Raw genomic sequence first — 12,867 nt, 5'->3', positions numbered from 1 at the left:
AGTGCCTCATTGTGTCATGTGAGAGCCCAGAGAGGTACCAGGCTTTTTTCCTGAACCATGTGGCCACGCAGTGCAGCCAGAGGAGCAGGGCCCAAGGAGGGGTGCTTGGATGGCCTGGAGGGTGAGTGAGGCTCCACGGCCCAGCAGCACAGCCCCTGGGTCCAGAGGGCCCTGGGTGTGTCTGATTTGGGAGGCCCCCAGTGATTCTGGTCTGCACCCTCATTTGGGTACTGTTGCTGTCCTTTGCTGTTCCTTCAGGGTCCCATCCAGAGCCCTTACCTATCATATTTCACAGGCACCTGAACTCCTCTTAGGTGGTGGATCGGGGGGTCAGGATAAAAGCCATGTGCCACGGCATGAACCCCAGTGGTGCCAGGAAACTACCGGCCCCTGGCTCCCAATGCCTCAGCACTGGACCGCAAGATCTCCTTTGGTGGCCGCACCCCTCCAGGATCGTCAGCTTCCGCATTCCCCAGCAAAGGGTTAACTCCACGTGGTCTCCATGCCTGCTGCCTGCAGCCCCCCTCCCCGCCTAGAGCATCCATTACGTCCGTCTCTATCAACATTGACATCGATGTCCCCGAGGCCCAGGCAGCAGAGTCACCCTCACACCACCTCACTTAGACCCTCTACCACTTGGCACCTGCCCCCCACCCCGTGCCAGCTGGGAGGATATGGCCGCCTTGTCTGAGCCTGAGCTGAGATTGGCTGCAGGTGTTGCTGGACCGTTCCCAGGCCCACGGCGGGGCATTCAGATGGAGCTTTCCCCAGAAGCTGAGAACAGCCCTCCACCTCCCTCTGCAGCCTCATCGCACACTGGCTGTGGGAACTGAAGGGCAGGGCTATGTGTTCATGTGCTTGTGTGTGCACCCACGTGCTGCCTGCATGTGTGTGCACGCTTCTGTGTCTGTGTTGTGTGCACCCCAACACACACGTACTTGAATTACATTTTGGGTGAAGGTCTTTTCCTGTGGAGCTATGTATGCCTTTCTTTCATGCTTAAGAAGGTACGGACAGCAGCTAAGCAAACAAATGAGCCATGTACTTCTTTGCCTAAAACTAAAGCCAACAAAGACCCACAATCATCAAAATCAGGTCTGTACCGGCAGGTGTTCTCCTGAGCAAGGCCCCTGGGGCTTTGGCTCTGTACCTTCCCCTAGAGGCTCAGGGTCCCCACGATGCGAAGTTCTTTTCCCTTGGCCTCCCTCAGCCCCTCTGTCCCCACCCCCACCCCCCCACCCCCCGCATGGTGCCAGTGACCTGTCTTCTTATCTCAGAAATTCATGGGCTGTCAGCCTGGCTGTCAGGTAGCCAGGCGGTTCCAGTCGATAAGTGATGGGCTCTCCTGGGTGTCTGCCCCCGTTCCGTGCGTCCCTGGCAGGACTGCAGAGACAAGTGTCCAATCCCCATTTTTTATGCTGCCTGACAGTAAAAGCCTGAGGCCCAGCCTGTCTGTCCGAATCTCTGAAGACACTGAAATTACCCCCTGATGAAGGGCCAGCCTATCAGGCAGCTTGTACTTCACTCTGAACTGAGGACCCAGTTTTTGGTCCCTAGAAAGAGAAAGCATCATAACCCACACACTCCTCCCTGTCACAGGGACCCGGCTACAGGAGTCAGCTTCGTCCCCAGGACCACAGGCTGGGGTGGCAGGTCTTGGGAGGGCCACCATTCAGTTGGTCTCTCAATGGCAAACTTCCAGGCCAGGCTCCAGCTTCCTGGATCCGTCCAGAGAACAGCACATGAGGTTTCTGTGTTCCTCATAAGGGCAGGTCTACCTGGGTGGTTCCACCATCACCAGGCCGTGCTCAGGAAGTGAAGGATGGAAGGGAGGCAGGTTTTGTCAGGATGAGTGCTCTTCGGCCAGTTTCCTGATTTGATGTCGGCCCGGAGTGGTGGCTCGGTGTTTAGGCTTCTGATTGGCACGGGCTGGCCCCATGCTGCCTCCTCACCAGACTTTTCAACCGCAGGGCCTGGCCACAGTCGGCCTGAGGCGGCATCCTTGGAGGGCCAGCTGGGCAGCAGGACAAGCCAGGGCCTCTCCCCACAGCCCACCCAGCCTGGACAGCAGAAACAGCTGCGGCCCAGTCAAGGGGCCACTTGTCCTCCAAGTGGTTTTTGAGGACACAGAGCTGAATCAGAAGCATTCCTATCCCTGTACGTCCAGAGCCTCTGAGTCCAGGAAGTTCCCAGTGTGGAGAGCAGCTGCCAGGCCCTTTGCAGCCAGAATTAGCTCCCTTGGCCTCTTTGCTCTCAAAGCCACACTTTGCATGGGCAGGTGTTTGGTTGGGGAAGCAGACAAGAGATGCTGTCCGTCAAGGGACAAGACAGGCCCAGCTTTCTATGTCTCTGTGGTTTTGAAACCCGGAATTATCCAAGGATATCCCTGAAAGCCAGGGGTGAGCCTTACGCTATCCTAGCAGTAGCTAGAGCATGGGCACCTGCTGCATAGCATCCCAAGAGGTGTACCGCCCCAGAGCACCTCCTAATCCCCCCCGTGTGCCAGGCACTGTGCTCATAAACACTTGACAGACATCCCCTCACTGAGACTTGACATCCTGCACCTCACGCTGTACAGGGGAAGACACGGGAGCTTGGAAAAATCATACAACCTGGCCACGACAGTGCAGCTAGGAAGCAGAGACGCCCACACCTGAGCCCCAGCCTTGGCAACTCCCCAACCCCTGTTCCACCCTCCCATGTAAGCCAGCAGAATATCCACGCAGCTGCTAATTCTGTCTCTGGGTGCCTCCGTGTGGCATCCCAGAGACCTGGGCCTCAGGGTCAGGTCTCCACTGGGGGCAGCCCGTGAAGTACATACATTTCTCCTTCCAGTGTGCATGACTGCTCTAGATCCCCAACGAAAAGCCACAGCCCTTTCACAGAGACCCTAGTGACTGCAGTCCCAGTCAACCAAGACTGGGCTCTGTGGCCCCTGTGGACAGAATCCCGGGAGTCCCCCCAAATCAGTAACAGACCCCAGATGGCCCGACCTCCTCTGCCAGCCCAAGTGGGTTCATGCTCCCAATGAGGACATAAAACTCTATTGTTAAGAGGTTGTCCTCCACCTCCACTGTCTGTCCAGCCCAGGGGACCTCGAGTTCTCTGCCTGGATTTGCAAGAAGCACTTGTTTATCACAAATAGAGATTTTCTCAGCTGCCCTGTGACCTTGAGTCTGAGTGACTCAGGTTTTGTGGATATCAGACCTTATCTCACTAGGGTCTCTCCAAGGGTGGCCCTCACGTCCGCCCTCTGTCTGCATCTTATCTACGCCAGCCTTGGGTCCCCTATCTCTGCTGTACTAACTTTTTCTAACCAAACAGGTTTTTGCTACGTGCAGTGCCAGAGACAGAGGGTAGTACAGTGTGGAACACACAGGCTAGCGACAAAGGAGAGGTACAAGGGGCTCCAGCAGCACAGAACAGCTGCAGGAGGGCCCGGCGGGCTCCCAGGGGCCACAGCACTGGAGACGGAAGCCAAAGGCAGAGGGGTTAATTAGGAGGGTGGCCTTTGGGTCTCACACAGCCCCCCCACCCCCATCCCCACCCCAGCTGTACCTGGCATCTGGTAGGAGACAAGTTGATTCCTTTTCCTGGTCTCCCTGGGGTCTACCTATAAATCCTGCCCTTCCACATACAGACCACAAGGGGCAGTTTATTTTTGAGGAACAGCCCATGTGCCTGTGGGGGCCGAGGCCTCTGGCCCAGTCTGGCAGAGGACCCCTCACCGCAGGGGGAGGAACCTGCCCAGGGGTCACTGCTTTGCCCTCTATGCTGTGAGCAGCTACTTCTGAGTCTCCTTCACATGCCAGGGACAGAGTGTGGATGCTTGTGAGCAGCTTTTTCACAAGCGCTAGACTCCAAATCAGGGCCACAAGACACCCACAGCTGAAGGAAAGATCACAGCTGAAATCCCTGATAACCAAAAAAACCAACTAGAAGGAGTTGAGAGCCAGGATATTTTACTTTCATCATTATAATTATTTACCTGTTAAGGCTGTGCAGAAGGTATTACTGTCCAGTTTTAACACCTGGTGTGCGAATTGACCTGTTCCCCTAGTCCTTGAAAGAAAGTACAGTGGGACTACCCTAAGCCTTCCTGGGGGAAGCTGGTGCCCTGGTCCATGGCAACGTCCTGGGACCTGGTGTTGTGTCACCCACTTGTCCATTGCAGCTGCCCTACTAGGCCTTAGCTTGCTCCCCACTGAGAAAATCACAGGGTTGGAATTAGCAGGATTTGGGGTTTTCTTTTTTTTTTTTTTTTTTTTTTTGCCTTACACAGTTTATGGCTTTGAGAAGCTGAAATTGCAGAGGACATATGGCAGGAAAGAGAAAATAAGACCAAATTTGGCACCAAATGTCGGGCCAGTAGGAATACTTTAGAAAACCTTTTTAGGTTACAGCTGTCACACGCGCGCGCGCGTGCACGGACACACAGGCAAATACACACTCATGCACACCCAGTGCACACGCTCACACACGTACTCTCTGTGTGGGGCTCAGATAAGAGAACTCCTCAGGGTACTAGAGCTCTGCGACTGGCTCTGTTGTGTTTCACACACGGTCTGGGTGAGCTGCTTTGAGAAAAGAACACTGTTAAAAAATGAAGTCAGCGTGACGGCCAGCCTGGTGTTTCCGTCGTCCGTTTTTAAGGCTTGTAGAATTATGAGCACTTTGACCTTCCCTCAAGGTTTTATAGGTCGAAGGAAGGATTTGGCTCCTGGAGGTCCAGTGTCGAGGCCTGGCAGGGGTGGGGTCCTACTTTCCGCATCCTCTCCTGGTCCCTGGGCTGTCTGAACACATGACGTTCACCCCAGCACACGGTTCCTTCCCTGTGCAGTGGGAGCCAGACAGCCCGAGACTGACCCCATGTCACCAAACTCAGTTCCAAACTCAGAACAAAGCATGTTCTTTTCTCCCCAATTTTCTCCATAGCACTAATTTTTTTTTAACCATGGTTAAATACACATACTGTAAAATGTACCATCTTAACAACTGTTTAAGTATCCAGCCCCGCGCCATGGGGTACATTCACCTTGTGTTCTATGGCATTAATTTTCAGCTTTGCTTGAATCCCGAGTTTGTGTCAGAGATGACGGTTCCTTCCTTCCCAGGGAGATGCTCCTAATGTTTTTGTTTCAGCCGATTAGAACCCACCCTGGCCGCTCAGCACCTGGTCTCAGGCCTCCCTGCTGTGGCTCAGTCTCGGTTTCCAGAGGTTCAGACCAGCAGAGTGTCTCCTGGGCAGCGGCGCCCCGCGGCTGGTGGGGGGGTCCTGGAGTGCCTCGCCCGTCCAGGGCTTTCCCAGCCTTTCCCAGAACTGGCTGAGCTGCGCTCTTGGCTCCAGTGTGGTGACGTCAGGATCCACAGGCCTCATCAGTTGGGCTCAGAAACCTGCTGGATTCACGAGCCGGCTTGGCTCCCGTCCCCCAACCACACAGCCTTCCCTCCTCAGGCCCAGAGACGCAGGGCCTTCGCCCTCACTGCTGGTTCGCCTGTGGAACTGACCGGCAGCTCTGTCCTTCTGCCCCTGGAGGTTTCTCTCCGACAGACACCACATGTTGCTGACGACCCTGAGTCTTTCCTTTCCAACAGGACTGAACCTTTGCTGTCTTTACCCTCGATTGAGCCCCACGAGTGAGCACACGATTTGATCCCTAGCTGTTGTGACAGTGCTCATCCTGGTGGGGCCAAGTGGGGGGTCTCACCCGCCTGGGGGGGGGGCATGTCTCCCCCTCCCCCAGCTGTCACAAGCACCTGCCGGGGCCCCGCCACACTTCCCTCGCGCTCTCGTCCATGCTTGGCGTCCGTCACTGCGCTGTACCCCTCTCCGTGTCACCTTTCTCTGTCCCATTGTTAAAGGCTTTCTATGACCTGTCGCTGTGTTTCCCTCTAGTCAGGAGTGGCAGGAAAGGACGCCGGCGAGTGTTCAGCCTGTCGGAGGCCGACAGTCACGGCGGCCACTGGGTTTAGTGCTTCGAACGGCAGCTGTCGCGGCAACTCTCGCAGGCAACTCAGGCAGGTCTCGTCCGTTAGCCTGCTCGGCCCACACGGCAAGCCCGGCCTCGCTAGGCCTCGGGGGACCATCTCCCCAGCTTCCCCGATGCCCGTTCTTCCGTCCCCTTCCGGCCTCACCTGGGCTGGGGACCAGATCCCCAGGCCCCGAGCCTCGAGCAGCCTGGAAACACTGTCCTTCTCCGGGGACTACTGAGCTGGTGGGGTTCTCCAGCCCAGCCCCTCGGGGGGCCCCCTGGGTTAAGCCATCAGGGTTGAGCAGTGGAATTTGCAAAAAACAGCCAGGAAATCAGCTAGGTTCTTTTTTTCTTCCCCACCCACCACTGCCCCCCAGCCCTGCTCAAAGCCTGGTAGTAGATTTAGTCCCACCTCAGCCAGGAGCCAAAGCCATCAACCTGACAGGCACAGGCGGGGGCCACTCCACCGTCCCCCACTCTTATATCCAGTGCTCCAGGGTGGCCGCTGATGCTGGTCTATGGGCTGCTGACCCAAGCCTGCATGCCTGTGGCAGTATAGGGCCCCTTACTGTGGCCTGCCCCTCCTTCATCCCCTTGCTCCTTTTAGAGTTTCCCTTGTGGGCCTCCCACTTGCCAGTCAGGAGCCTTTTGCGTTCTTTTGCATTTCGAAGCTGCTTCCTCTGAACTCTGCTTCCTCCCTGCTATGCTCTGCTCCCCACCCCCACCCCCACCCTGCCGACCACCACTCAGTTCCCCTCTCCCAGCCTGAGTGCGGCAAACCCAAAGGTTTCCTGGAAACTGTCACTTGGCAAGGGCCAGCTGAGCCCCTGCCCCAAAGCCGGAGATCAGCTTCTGGAGGGTACTGGCTGGGGACCTGGGGACCTGCTGCCTCAGTCTTACCTATGGGCAAAGCTGCGGGAGGCTGAGCATCTCTCACAGAAACCTGGACACCCAGGACTCTCCACTCTTCTCCTTGGCTCCTGGCCAGGAAACCAGAATGTTCTTCAAATCTCTCATTCTCGGCCAGGCCCCTACCTGTGGCCTCTGAGCCAGAAACACCAGCAGGCAGGCAAAACCAAGGGCTCAGCAGTTACCTTTGCCCTGAACGAGAAAGTGTGTCCTGGTTGGATTATTTTCCTCTGGTGAAAAAGTTCTTTTTCATCCCCCTGGGCCCCTGGAATGGATATATTTGTAAACCACATTCAGGAAGCACTTCTTAGTTTAAAAAAAAAAAATTAGAGTTGGGGGTGATGAGTGAGAGGTTATTTTTTTCCTATAAAAAATCGAAAAAGGCTATTTTTAAGGCGAAAAACCCCCTAGAGCCTTTTAATAAAATTGTTGGTTCTTTTCTCAAGGAAGAAACCAATTTTGTGTGTGTGTGGTATTGTTTGTTGTTTTTTTAATATATTTGATGGCACATTTCCCTTATCCTTGATGATGCTCATTACTGAAAACCCCATCATGGACCAGGGAAAGAGATTTGCCAGCTCTTTTGAATATCTGCATGCAAATGCAGACTTGAGCAAAGAGGGAATTCTTACATAGAAGTTTCATGAGAAGTGAAGGAAATGCTTGGCAGCTCTGTCTCCAGATGGCACTTCTGCATTTCTGAGCTGCCTTGTCAGCAGCTGAGCTTACGTGTGGATCCATAGGTGCATAGGCCCGTAGACGTGCCCACCCTCACGGGGGCAGGCGAGCCACCACAGGGACCCACGTGCTCCAAGGAGCAGCAGACAGATCTCACGGGACCAGAGTGGGAGCCTGCACGTGGAAGGCCACACATGCTGCAGGGACGTCCTTGCTGAATGGAGCAAATTCAGTGAGATTCAGAGAAACCAGAGTGCGCGTGGAGTGTTTGTTTACTCAGCGTTTCTGAGCTCAGCTCATACCCCAAATCACATTTTCCACTAGTGCTTACCACCACCCCTGCCCGCCCACCCCCGGAGCAAGGACAGACCCAAAGCCCCATGCAGTGGTTTTCTCTGGGCCTTATTTCACTTTTTTTTAAAAGAACAAAAACAAAAACAAAACACAATGATAATAAAGGAAGGAAAACCAAAAGGCCTTAGGAAGGAGTCATCTGGGATCTTTGAGAGCTGGCCTTGCCCAGGAGCCTTGAGGGAAGAAATGCCGTCGTATTCTCTGGGAAACTCAGTCTGTTGCTTGTGCTTTCTCTCCACGGTGGGGATTCTCTTCCTCTCCCGCATCCCATTCTCTATGCCCTTCGGTTTTCTTTTGCTCTTGGTTTTCCCGTTCTCTCGCTGTATGTTTAGTTTGCAGTTCTGTTTTGTTTTGGCTTAACTTTAAAGAGGAAAAAAAAATACCAATCTAACTTGAATCACATCGAACAGAACCTATTGACCATCCTTCCCAGGGTCCAGAGAGGTTTCCGACTCACGGCTCGACACCCCGTCATCAGTATCTTCTGCTGATGCCTTGTCACCCCCGAGATCTGTACAAACGAGAGATTTGCTTTCTGAGCGAGATGCCCTGGGCCTTCTTGTCGATGCTTTCAGATTACTGGCGCTTAAAGCCTGGAAGATGCTTTTCCACTGTGAGCGCCAATCTCTGCTCTGTTCCTATCCAGGCAGACTCGCCATTGGAAAGCAGATAAGCCATTTGTCTGTAATCTAATCAAGGATTTTGAAAAGCACCAGAAAAAGAAATTGCCACTCCAAAAATAACCGCACTGGGCGGAGCCTCAGCCTGCCTTCCTCCTGCCTGGTGGTTTCTCTCCGTGACCCCTGTAAGGGACGCTCAGGATGGGAATGGTCCCCTTCTGGGTGCTAACTGAACTCCTAGAGAAGGAGCAGGAGACAAACCACGGTCTGAGGTTTTGGTTTGGTTTTGCAAGCTGAAAAGTTCCATAGACTTCCTTTTTATTGGTGTTTTGTTTTGTTTTGTTTTAATATCACAATGAGTTCCCTCTTGGACAAATGCTACCAAGTGTAGGCTCTGGAGATGGCCTGAAGTGATAAGCACACCCAAGCCCATTTCCTCCCTAAACACGTATTGAATCCCTGGGCAGGTGGTCCAAGACTCTCCCTAACGGAGAGCCCGCCTGGGCCACTTCCTGGCGACATAATCTGCCCATTGATTTTGCACAAGCCCCTAATTGTTCTCTCACATCCCAAGTCAGGGGAACCCTGGCCCTGGCCGATTTCTCCCCAGGCCCAGGTAAGACTGGATTTACCAGCTCCTGTGTCCCCAGAAGGAGGAAGTGGAAACAAGCTGTCCCCCCAGCACCACCATCTCCCACCCAGATTTCCCCGGTGTCCAGGACGGGAGCAGAGGGTGCCAGCGTGAGCAGACTAGCTCGGGACTAAGTGTACCCTTGTTCTTTCTCCCCCCACCCAGATGACCCCATAACTATGGAACAGCCTCCACCTAATCTTCCCAGCCAGTTGGTGATCGTCAACGAAACGGAAGCAGATGCCAGGCCCAGCAGGAGCCTGGCAAGGAGCGCAGACGTAGAGACAGTCAACCTGTCCCCCAGCCTCATCCCCGCCCAGCAGCCCACCATCTCCCTGCTCTGTGAGGACACTGCCGACACACTGAGCGTGGAGTCGCTGACCCTCGTCCCTCCCGTCGACCCCCACAGCCTCCACACCCTCACCGGGATCCCTCCACCACCCACACCGGCCATAGAGGGCACAGTGAAGCCAGGCGAGGAGGCCGCAGGCCCAGAGCCGGCGGGCCCCGCCGAGCACTGAGCGGGCACCGTGTGGCCTCCCCTTGTGTGTGTGGCCCCGCTGGTAGGGACCCGGTACAGCTCAGAGACACATGGGGAGCACCCACAGCCCCCCGTGGCCCCAGTCACCACCGCTGCCGTCTTTCCTTGCACTCTTTTACTCCGTTTGAATTCCTGTTTCACTCTGCACCTCTCGGAGAGCAGGCTGGACCCGGTGGAGAACGCGGTGAGCCCAGATGACGAGGTGCTGCCTTGGGGAGGAGCTTGGCCTCCTGGTCTCAGAGCCTCATGACCCCGGGGTGGCAGGACCCCCACCCCCTCTCTCCATCAGCCAGCCGCTCCAGTCTGGAAGCTTCTTGGCCATCACACCCAGTGTGCACGGAACAATTGGACCAAGTCACTTTGGGTAGAGATTTGTAGAGAAACAAACTTTGATAAGCATCTCCTTTGGATATTTATTTCCGCTTTTGGCAGCAGATGAAAAGCATTTATTTAAAAAGTGTTTAAAAAGAAAAAAAAAAGTCCAAAAAAATCCTCAACCCTTAAGGTTTGACGTCATGCTAACAGTATAATATTACTGTAAAGATTTCATTTTCGTTTTTCCTCGAACTTCCCAGTGTTTTGTTCAGGAGCTCTTAGTTTGGCTTTCCCCGTTTCCTTACCTCTCTGCCACTCGCTAACTCTGCAAGCCTGTGGAATGATAAAGTACCTTCCTGGAAAGTTTAGATTATTTTTTAAACAAAGATAAAGGAGATACATGTATTCTCAGGTACACCCAGAGCTGAGAGAGCCAAATGTTTCTCTGTCCTGGTAGCCAAGGCGCCCGTCGTTTCCGGAAAGATCTTCCCAGGAAAGGGGCCAGTGCAGCCAGCTCCCCTCTCAGGACCCATCCTTCATCTCTCTGGACTCAAACCAGTCCGGACGGCATCCCGGCGTCACCTTCAGTTGTTGCCACCTCTCTTTGTCTGGAAAGAACCATTTGGGACCACGCAGACTCTGGCCCTGTGACCGTGATGGGGGGGAAAAAAGCCGCAGAGGCCATCATCCATGGCCACGTGTGCGCACAGGCTGGTGTGCAGGGCGACGCCCAGGGGCCAGGTCCCACCTACTGCAGGGTCATGTCCCATCTCGACCTTGTCCCGGGAGCTCAAATGTGCTGCTCTCCCTCTCAGCCACTGCTGCAGAGACACAAGCTTATTTTTCAAATGAAAACTCCACAGTTGCTTCATTTGAGCTGGACGCACGTGCAGGCCAGTTCTCCAACAAATCTCATCGAGCACCTCCGCCGTCCCTCCGCTTAGCCAGGCACAGCCACACGACACTCGCCTCTCTCTGGTCAGCACTAAGACTCTCCAAACTTTCTTTCCTGTGTGCCCGCCAGGAGTGCCAGCACACGGGCCCAGCTATCGGGGTGGCCCCGGGAGGTGCTCCGAGTGCTCACCCTCTGCCTAGTCAAAGAAAGAAACTCGGTGGTCCTGCAGAGAGGGCCGTGGTCCCTGTGGGAACAGGGCTGCCTGTCATCAGAAGCCCTTTGCGTAGGTGTGCCCACATAGCTTCAACGGGGGAGGGACCCGGTTCAGAAAAGAAGGCCGTGTAGGCAGAAATTTCAGGGATCTCGGGCAGGGATAAGCCATGACCATCACGAGAGCCCCCCTCCCGGGGAGGAGAGGCAGGTGGGGTGGAAGAAGGGGCCAGCGGGTCAATGAGGAGAAAGGACAGGTCATCGGGCCGCAGGTGCCAGCCGCCGGCCGCACGTTCCACTTGATCTTTTGCTTGGACGTCAGAGCAGGCCGGCGCTCTGGCCTAGCAGTGGCTCCGGGGCAGCAGAGATGCCGGAAGGCAAGTCATCTCCCAGCCCAGTGGCGTTACCATAAAGAGCAAGTCCCTGCAGGTGGACCCAAGCCCCTCTCTGGGCCCCCCAGCCTGCCATCTGAAACCCGTGGCTCCGATTGTCATCACAGTGCCCGAGCCGTGAGGAGGAGAAGTTGGGGACAGTGTGGCCGGAGGAGCTCGGCAGCCTTGCCAGGGCCCAGACAGCGCAGCGCTCAGCCCAGTCTCCGGGACCAGTTGAACAAAAGGTGCCAGTTGCCGAGGACAGGACTGTCCCTGAGCGGGGCCTGCAGTGTTGGTCCTGCAGCTCTCCCCAGTGGGCCGTGAGGGGTGGGACGGGCACTGCCCTGACCCCAGGCGAGCAGGAAGCGTACATACATCCTCGGGTGAGGATGGGGTCTGGAGGCGTCTTGGCTCTGATGAAGGACCTGCCTTGCTAGGTCGTGACCGTCCTGGTGGCAGTGAGCACACTGAGTCTTCAGGAGCACCCCCAAAACCTAACGGCAGGGCCGCCTCTCACTGAACGTCAGACGGGGTGAGGCCGAGAGGTCTCTCGGGGACCAGCCCCAAAGCCGCAGCAAGAACGTGGGGGCGGGAGGAGGGCCTTCTCTGCTACCTTCGCCTCCACCCACCCTGTCTGCCACCTGCCCGGTGGAGGCAGCTTCCCCACCTAAGCCCCCGCGTTAGCAAGCGCCCCTCCCCAGGCAGGAGTGAAGAGACATACCTCTTTAAAGACATACACTAGATTTCTCTAAGGTCTCAAGATGCACTGTTAAGTACAAAGGCACGGCGCGAACGGATTCTCATCTTCTCTAGATGCAATAAATAAGAAATATTTAATGTAGTCGTGTTGACGTTGGGCATAAGCTATCAGGGTTCCTTATGTTCCTCTGAGGTGAAAATATGTAAATAATTCTCGTCCCAAGGAAGAGCCAGGGTTGGGAAACCCTCATGCTTCTGGGCCAAGGGCCCGTTCCAGGGAAGTACCTGCTCTCGCCAGCGTGACTCATGTTCTGTGGGCACTGAACACGAGGGTGGAAATGAAAACTGGAACTTCCTGGTAAATTTGAACTTGGCAATAAAAGAGAAAAAGTTACCAAGGATGTGGCTGCTGCTCTGTGGTGCTGGGGTAGGGAGGCTGTGGCCCAGCAGTGGGAAGGTTCTCTGCAGCCTGACCCCATGGCCCCTGGCAGCTGCTCAGTGGCCTGCAGTGGCCCCAGGGCCTCTCCTTGCCCCCACCCAGGTAGTCCCCTCCCCAGCTCCCGACGGGGTGGGGGTGGGGGGCACGGCGGGAAAGCTCAGGTGCAGCTGGCTGCCCTGAGAGGGTGCTCCAGGCCTGGCCAGCCGCAGTGACCCCCGTCTGTGCTGTGTGCG

At 55.5% G+C, this 12,867-nt stretch overlaps 1 protein-coding gene across 6 annotated transcripts in view; it reads left to right on the top strand.

The window, feature by feature from the left end:
• The window catches only part of CLEC16A (C-type lectin domain containing 16A), a 196,139-nt gene extending 183,550 nt beyond the window's left edge, over positions 1–12,589 (top strand). For 3 of the 6 annotated variants that reach the window (XR_012000644.1, XM_072753856.1, XM_072753855.1), the window contains exons 23-24: positions 5,897–6,018; positions 9,330–12,589. Coding sequence is in view for 4 of the 6 variants with exons in the window: in XM_072753856.1 (XP_072609957.1) it covers positions 5,897–5,973 (77 nt within the window). In the remaining 2 variants the exon portion in view is untranslated. The remainder of the gene's footprint in view (positions 1–5,896; positions 6,019–9,329) is intronic. The other 3 variants (XR_012000645.1, XM_072753854.1, XM_072753853.1) reach the window with 1 other exon arrangement.
• The last annotated feature ends 278 nt before the right edge of the window (positions 12,590–12,867 follow it).

Source organism: Vulpes vulpes, chromosome 3 (assembly GCF_048418805.1).
Source record: "Vulpes vulpes isolate BD-2025 chromosome 3, VulVul3, whole genome shotgun sequence".
In the NCBI taxonomy this organism is placed as follows: domain Eukaryota; kingdom Metazoa; phylum Chordata; class Mammalia; order Carnivora; family Canidae; genus Vulpes; species Vulpes vulpes.
Note: the sequence above shows the minus strand (reverse complement) of the source record. Positions and strands in the feature narration are given on the sequence as shown.